At 38.8% G+C, this 7,867-nt stretch overlaps 1 protein-coding gene across 1 annotated transcript in view; it reads left to right on the top strand.

Moving 5' to 3' along the window:
* The window catches only part of IKZF1 (IKAROS family zinc finger 1 (Ikaros)), a gene marked incomplete at its 5' end in the record, with an annotated part of 17,573 nt that extends 10,037 nt beyond the window's left edge, over positions 1 to 7,536 (top strand). The window contains 2 exons of the mRNA XM_010086946.1: positions 2,128 to 2,262; positions 6,400 to 7,536. Coding sequence (XP_010085248.1) covers positions 2,128 to 2,262; positions 6,400 to 7,106 — 842 coding nt within the window. The remainder of the gene's footprint in view (positions 1 to 2,127; positions 2,263 to 6,399) is intronic.
* Positions 7,537 to 7,867: the final 331 nt, after the last annotated feature.

The following is a 7,867-nucleotide window of genomic DNA, read 5'->3' as shown; positions in this document are numbered from 1 at the left end:
CAGCAGGAAATTAGGAACCTGATGAATCTAATGGCAAAATTCTTACTTTAGGGGACTAGAATGTCGCTGTCCATGTGAAGTTCTTCTCTTAGAGATATAATTTGGACTTCTGCATTTGAGTTGAGTGGAAGTGTGCTGAAGTCTTATGAGGCCTATGTAAAATAACAGAAGAAATAGTTCATGAAGTTTAAAAAGGGACAATTGCAATTCTTCAGTCACTTGTGGATTTTCATTTGGAAATATAAAATTATGGTTTTTTTCAGTTTACAGACACCAAATTACAAAACAATAGTTATCAAGTTGGTAGCAAATTTCAGGGGGTTTCAGTTGCAGAGGCTGGAAATTAGTACATAATTCAATTTGCCTTTTTTTTTTATAGCAGTTTTAAGCATTTAAAAGTTTTAAAGTTGAATACATAACTTATCCTCTCTTGAACTGATTAGAAATTGAATGTTATTATATCCTAAACAGATATTTCTTGATCATTTAAACTTTTAACTAAAAATTCAATCTTTTGTTTCCCCGTTGAATGGGCTGCTTTAAAACATTCTCAGTAAGTCTCTTCCAGAAGGGTTATCTGGAAGCCTTAGCCAGCACAAGATGCTGGTGTGTGCTTGTTCAGTGATGACTAGGTACCATCAATGCCCTTTACTCTTGTGCACATTCATGACCAAATTCTCTGTGTATCTTGCATTGGTCACAATCTTTATCATCTTGCAGGGCTGGGACATAATTCCATGAGACTCCCTGTCTCTGCAGTATGTGCTGCTGCAGCAAGGACTCAAGAAGCAGTTATGTACTCTTCAGTTTGGTATTGCGGAGTGCTGTTGTCTAGGACACTTCACCTGCTCCTTCCAGTTACCCACTGGACCCTGATTTTGCAACTTTCAGGAACAATGACACTTTCACAATCATCCTTTTATGGCAGTGGTATCTTGATGAAATAATATTGCATAGGAACGGTGTGTTCTCAACTATTGAGAAAACACACAGGTACCAGAGGAATGGGTTCTGTGAACCAGTAAATCCAGCGATAAAGCAAATTCTCAGCAGGCACAGAAGGAAAAATGTAGTGGAGTGGTGCACCTAATTGAAATAGCTTGCAGAATCAAAGTCTGAAAATCATCTTTTGCTTCTCCTTTTAGTAGCAACATACACGTTCAGGAAAAATATCCTAGTAGCAGGTAAAAATAAAATTAACCCCCTTCTCACCTGTCTCTGACCTCCTTTTCCAAAAAAAAAAAAAAAAGAAAGAAAAGAAACCAAAACAAAACAAAAAACAGTTGTGCTGTGATCTCCTTTCCTTTAGATGTTGGAAGTCAGAAATACCTTTCCATACAGTTTTCGGTCATTGTTTTGACAGTGCATTTTCATAAATCCCTTTTGTTTCTTCAGTAAAGTAGTGAAGTAAAATGTAGTGAAAGTGAAATAGTCTCCCTTTCCTAGAACCTCACAGCTAATCTCGTTTCTAATTCTACCGTGTCTCAGTAGCAGCAGGAGGTTGGGAAACAGGTTTGAGTATTGGAAATCAGTGCTCCACTGTAGATGTGACTTTAGCAACTTAAATTGTCATTCAAAGTCTAAAATTGCATCAAGGAAGTATAGAAATATTTACTAAGGAAAAAAAAGAGGGTGGGGAGAAGGGCTGGTGTAGTTTGCAAAAGCAACTTCCACTGTTGGAGTTGAGAAGTTTGTCCATTTTCCTGCTAAAGAAGCAGGCAGTTCTAGTGGGAGAGGTGCAGAGGGACAGTGGGGGGTGACAGCCAGAGGGTGAAAAGATGAACTGCTTCGTGTCCAGTATAATGTTAGGACCTCATTTGTTCATGGAAATGCAGAGTGGCCATAGAACAAGGGTGGAGTGATTACGTTACGTGCAGGCAGATGCCTTGCATTTGCAATCTCATTTTTGTATCGTAAACGAAGGAAACATGAACATGTACATAGATTAATCAGCATGAGGGACTTTGTTACCAAGAGTCAGAACCGTCCTGTGACTGCAGTTGTGAGCTCTTCCTTCCAGCTGGTTGTGAGCTAAAAGACATTAGCTGAGAAACAATAACCTGAAGACAATAGTTCCATTAAAATGGAACAAGTGTGCCTAACCCTTCTGATGTCATTTGATTTCAGTCATAAAAGAGGAAACTAACCAGAGTGAAATGGCTGAAGACCTGTGCAAGATAGGGTCAGAAAGATCCCTCGTGCTGGATAGACTAGCAAGTAACGTCGCCAAACGTAAGAGCTCTATGCCTCAGAAATTTGTTGGTAAGAGTTAAACGTTTGCTGTCTCCTACAAAATAAATCAAAACAAAACCCCAAAAAACTATTTCAGGATTTTTACTTTTGCATTATGATTTTACTTGTTTTACTACATTAGCAATATCAGTGTCTATAGAAGCAGATACAGCGGTGTGTTGGGGGGGGAAAGAAAACCAAACCAAACTTCTCCAGCATACATTTCTGCATGTTTAATTTTCCACATCTGGAGATAAATTTTAATTCTTTTTCTTGTCTTTTTCTAATGCTTATGAACCAGCATTAGATCTGGACAGGCTCTTGAAGTTGCCTTAAGAACCTGAAGATAGGAATAGAAGTTTCCTATTGGGAAAGCATTTGACCACACTTTCAGGGTTATTTTGTTAACTTCTTGGATGACATCCAGATCTGGGCATATTGGTGTTTGTGAAAGCATTTGTGAATAGTTGAGCAGGGGCTGGATAATATTCTTCACCCCTTCATAAAGACTGTATACTTTTACAGCACAGAATGATCATGGAAATAAATAAACCTAGGTCTGAGAAGAATATGATGCAAAAACTTCACGCTCATTTGTACCTAATAGCTTTTGTCTTAACAATAAAAAAATGGAGGCTACACCTATAAAAATATTGTTTTGTTCTGTTTGGTAAGCCTGTTATATCAGTTTTTTAATGGTGAGACCCACAGACAATTTTTTATCAGTCATGTTGATTCAGTCTTTAATGAACAAAATCGTGGGAGATCAGAGAACAGCACATACTAATATCAAGTTAGATTCTTTTAGAATTCTCTGCACATTCATTTATAATATTATTATATAGGAGACAATTGGAGAAAACTGAAGTCTTTGAAACAAAACACACATTAAGAAGGTCTTCAGTCAAAAGTTAAAGCAAAAAAAGGACAGGTTATGGGACAGAAATTCCAAATATACCTTCTTCAACAACAGCACAAGGGTGAAAGGAAAAATAGTATTTTTGAGACACGGAAAGGGGAATCTCAGTTACATTAGGAAGTACAACAAAAGGTTTGAAACGAAAGTCCAAGATTGTTTTCATGTCCAAAAGCAACAATTCCAGGAGGTAGTCAAGGACAAGAAATGCTTATGATTATAAAAGAACAAAAATTGTGGTAGAGGTAGTTACCAAAAATATATCAAGTATGTGAGGCAAACCTGCTTAGTTTAGACACTCTAGTAACTCATTGCATTAGGCAAAATACCAGTTCTGTGAAAGCTCCAGGAAGACCAGAAGTGTTAAAATTTAAAAGGTACTAGCAAGTATCCTATATGTGATGTATCTGTGGTTGTGGACTAGCTTTTTTGTTCTCCTTTTATCTCTTCACCCTGAGAAACAGTAAAGACAGCCAGTTTAACTAGGAGTTTTAGGAGGCAGAGTTTCCTGTCAGTTAGTTATTGAGGGTGCGGTGTAGGAAGACAACCTACTGACAGCAGATATTTATGGAAACTTGGTAACCTTCAAAAGGAGAAACTTTTCTGACCAGAAAATGCCCCCAAATCCTTTCCTTTCCAATCCTCACCTGCTGCTTCATGTAATAGTTACATTCCTGATTAACACAAGGGTGGGCTGGATGGTCAGGAAGCTTTTGGGTAATAAAACTTGTTTAATGCTCCTGTAGATTACCATGTCATCCCAATCCCCATGCTGAATTCCAGGGAGAAGGAGCAAACGGCGTCCTTTGCATAAGGGAAAGACTGTCTGCTGCTTCAATCATTTTTCTCAAGGCTAAATTCATTACCTTTCAAAAGGGAGATTGTTCACCAAATTAAGCCAGTTATCTGTAAAATTCTCTCTGTATTCCAAACTGGAATAGCTCTCAGACCTGAAAGAACTGGGCCATCCAAACTAGAGATTGACAACTGCAGGCGAGATTGACACATGTTTATCATGTTAAAACAATAGGCAGCAAAGAAAAGAGAGGGGTTAAGTACCAAAAAAAAAAGAAAAAAAAAAAGAAAATAAAAAAAAGTGCTTACATGGACTGAGTGCATTTTTACTATTTAGATACCTGAGCAGTGCGAAGCTTGAAGTGCATCAAACCATTAGCAGTTTAATTTACTTATGCTCTAATAACCACAGATATGAGCTATTATTTTTAATGAGTGCAAGTATTACCTGCATTGCCCAGATACAGAAATGATACCTGCCTATCTCAAGTTTGTGTCTGTTTCAGACACTATGCTTGGAAACAATTTTTCTTAGGAGCATTTGATCCTCTCAGTCCAACTAACAACTAGTTATAAAGCAAATACTACTCAAGAAACAGCTATTAAAATCATGCCTTCTGGATGCCCAAAATTTTGTGTATAATGCTGACCAGTCCCACTTTTCAGTGGTTTACAGTACCCATGGAATACAAATGATTTTGGTCCCATTTTTTTCTCCTTAAGTCCAGGGTATACATTTGTATTAGTAGAGTTTTTCTATATTTAATTCAAGAGTCTTTTACAATGCCTGATTTAAATCTTAAGCCTCAAACTCTGCCTGAAAACTATAGCATTAGAAAGGGTAAATCTGGAAGAAAAAAGAATGCACCCCAATAGGGGGATGCTCAAATTGGCAGAACAATAGGGAAAGGAAAGAAGAGGAAGTAGAAGCTTGTGCAGCATAGCTAGAAGGTATCTATCTGTACCTTACACCCCATTATAGGAACTTATGCAATGCTCAGAGTGTTTATTTCTCTGCTTGCAGAGCATGGACAAACTAGTATGAAACCATGTCTTGTGGGAAATGTAGACAGCAGGACTTTCTAAACTTTAGCCCCATCATTGCAATAGTGTCATGCTAGAAGTCTTCTGGGCTCTTCACTGACTTTGAATAGTCAATTTGAGTGGGAACTGGGTGGGAAATTGTTGATAAATCAATTTGCAGATCTTCTGATAAACTTTCCATGCTCCTATTAGCATTTCTTTTATACAAATTATGACTTTCCAAGGCCTACCAGCAAATGTCGTGTTGATTAGGAAATGGTGATACTACCTCATAGAGATGTTTGTGGCTTTCAATAAATTTCCCAAGATCTGCAGAGCTAGAAAATCCATCTGGACTGTTAACAATGTGTTATTGGTAGTCCCTAAGAATGTGCGAGAATTTTTTACCCCTTTGCATTTGCACAAATTTGTTAGGGCCCTGATAATAACATTGATGTTTTACACTCTTTGAGAAGACTGTTCAGGTTCATAAAATCATCTTCTGTGCCTTTAAATAGTTTCTCCCAGTCCTAACTTTTACCTGCTATGTTTTGCTTAGTCCTATCTGTCCATGAATTTTGAAAAAATGTAGTGAAACTCAGTGTTCAATACTAGGGTATCCAGCTAGAGATATGTTAGTGCAGTCTGATTTAAAAAAAAAAATTAAGAGCCTCCTCTTACTTTTGGAATCCCAAATCAGAGTTGAAGTTACAAGTAACAAGTGATCTTTCTCTATATGGGGCTTTTTACCTCATAGGAAAAATATATTCTAACTACAAATGCACTTAAATTTTTTACATGGTTCTTGGCTGTTCCTGTAGATGATAACTTTTTTACATAAAATTTCTAGGAACATGAGTCACTTCTGGTAATGTGCCTAACATGGTTTATTTAAAAAACAAGGCATGAAGTAGAGGTGGCAGTATGAAAAGTTAAAGTTTCTCTTATATGACATATGACTACATTGCCAATGTGGGTTATTTGTGAGAAACTGAAGGTCTAAAACTAAAACATACAATTTCCAGATAAAATTGTAATATTTTAGTGATAAATATTGATAATGAGCTTCATCACCTAAAGCATGAAGACCAGGCTAACTGAACTGTAGGATGCAGATAAGGGAGTCCAGCTAGAAATGAGAAAGAGAGGATGAAGAACTTGATCTGTAGCTCCCACGAGTCCCCATATAATTATTTCCAGATATGTTTTCATCCATTTGCTTTTCCAAAGACCTCCAATTATTTTGGAGGTTGAAAAAACTCCACCAACCAACCATTTTTCTGACCAGCTATATTAGAGAGCTACGAATACCTCAGGTGAATTTCAGAGGTGGATTTGATCAACTCTTTGCTTCCCTGTTGCTGTTTTACTAATCCATGATCTTTGGTTCCTTAATTATCAGCCCTCTAACTCCTGACTGTTTTCCCCTGCAGGTGAGAAATGTCTGCCTGATCTTCCATATGATGCCACCACCAACTATGAGAAGGAGAATGAGATAATGCAGACACATGTCATCGACCAGGCCATTAATAACGCCATCAGCTACCTGGGGGCAGAGTCCTTGCGTCCCCTTGTCCAGACACCACCAGGTGGTTCTGAGGTGGTGCCTGTCATCAGCCCCATGTATCAGCTCCACAAACCTCTCGGGGACAATCAGGCTCGCTCCAACCATACAGCTCAGGACAGTGCAGTGGAAAACTTGTTGCTGCTTTCCAAAGCCAAATCTGTCTCGTCCGAACGAGATGCCTCTCCCAGCAACAGCTGCCAAGACTCAACAGATACAGAGAGCAATAACGAGGAACGCAGTGGTTTAATTTACCTGACAAACCACATAGGTCCCCATGCAAGAAATGGCATCTCTATAAAAGAAGAAAACAGGCAATATGATGTCTTGAGGGCAGGTACTGACAATTCCCAGGATGCTTTCAAAGTGATCAGCAGCAATGGGGAGCAAGTGAAAGTTTACAAGTGTGAACACTGTCGAGTTCTTTTTTTGGATCACGTGATGTATACGATCCATATGGGCTGCCATGGGTTCCGCGATCCTTTTGAATGCAACATGTGTGGCTACCACAGCCAGGACAGGTACGAATTCTCTTCCCACATAACTCGAGGGGAGCACCGTTTCCACATGAGTTAAAACTCCTCCGGCACAGATCTAGCCTCAACAGCTGTGTTCCTGGAGCTGCACAAGCCACGACAGCAACAAAGCACAAGTCAGCTGGACAGTAAAAGTAACAAGAGAATCAAACGTTCAGCTATCTTCTCCTTCAAGAAAAGAGTTTTCATTTTGGTAGCATGCATTGCAACTCAGTTTTATAAAATGAGTACTAAAGTTTTTACTGAAAAAGTTTGATCACCAAAAACCATTAGTAATGTAAGTAGGAGCTTTTGTAGTCACATAGCTGAAAGCCCTTCCCTTAACTGATGCTTCTTGCAAACCTCCCTTGCCAAAACTGTTAACCATGCGCAGGATGCACCACGCGGATGAGGACATGACAGGCAGGAGTGGCCAAGCTTTCTTTCTTAACATCCTGAGTGTAGGGTTCTTACACCAGATGTGTGTTTTTTGACTTCCTGGTATTATTTGACTCTTTTGGGAAGAATAAACTCAACTAAAGATGGAGGGACCCATCTCAGATAACTTCACGGACAGCTGGGGAGGGACTGGACCCCCCAGCCAGAGGGTTCTGAGTTGCTTGGGCGGTAAAAAGTACAACATTTCCAACCTCAAGGGTGCTGTCACTGGGCAGGCAAGCAGGTATGTGAAAGATAGAAGAAACACCTTTGTAATATACTCTGTGAAGTATGAATTGCATTTACTGTATAGAAAAAGGGTATTGTTGTCTCTTCTTTGAATAAATGTTTTCTCTCCCTATCCAATAAAACCCCACGTTTTTG

Source organism: Pterocles gutturalis, unplaced genomic scaffold (genome assembly GCF_000699245.1).
Source record: "Pterocles gutturalis isolate BGI_N339 unplaced genomic scaffold, ASM69924v1 scaffold32506, whole genome shotgun sequence".
Classification (NCBI taxonomy): Eukaryota; Metazoa; Chordata; class Aves; order Pterocliformes; family Pteroclidae; genus Pterocles; species Pterocles gutturalis.
The sequence above is the reverse complement of the archived record's forward strand: the minus strand, read 5'-3'. Positions and strand labels throughout refer to the sequence as shown.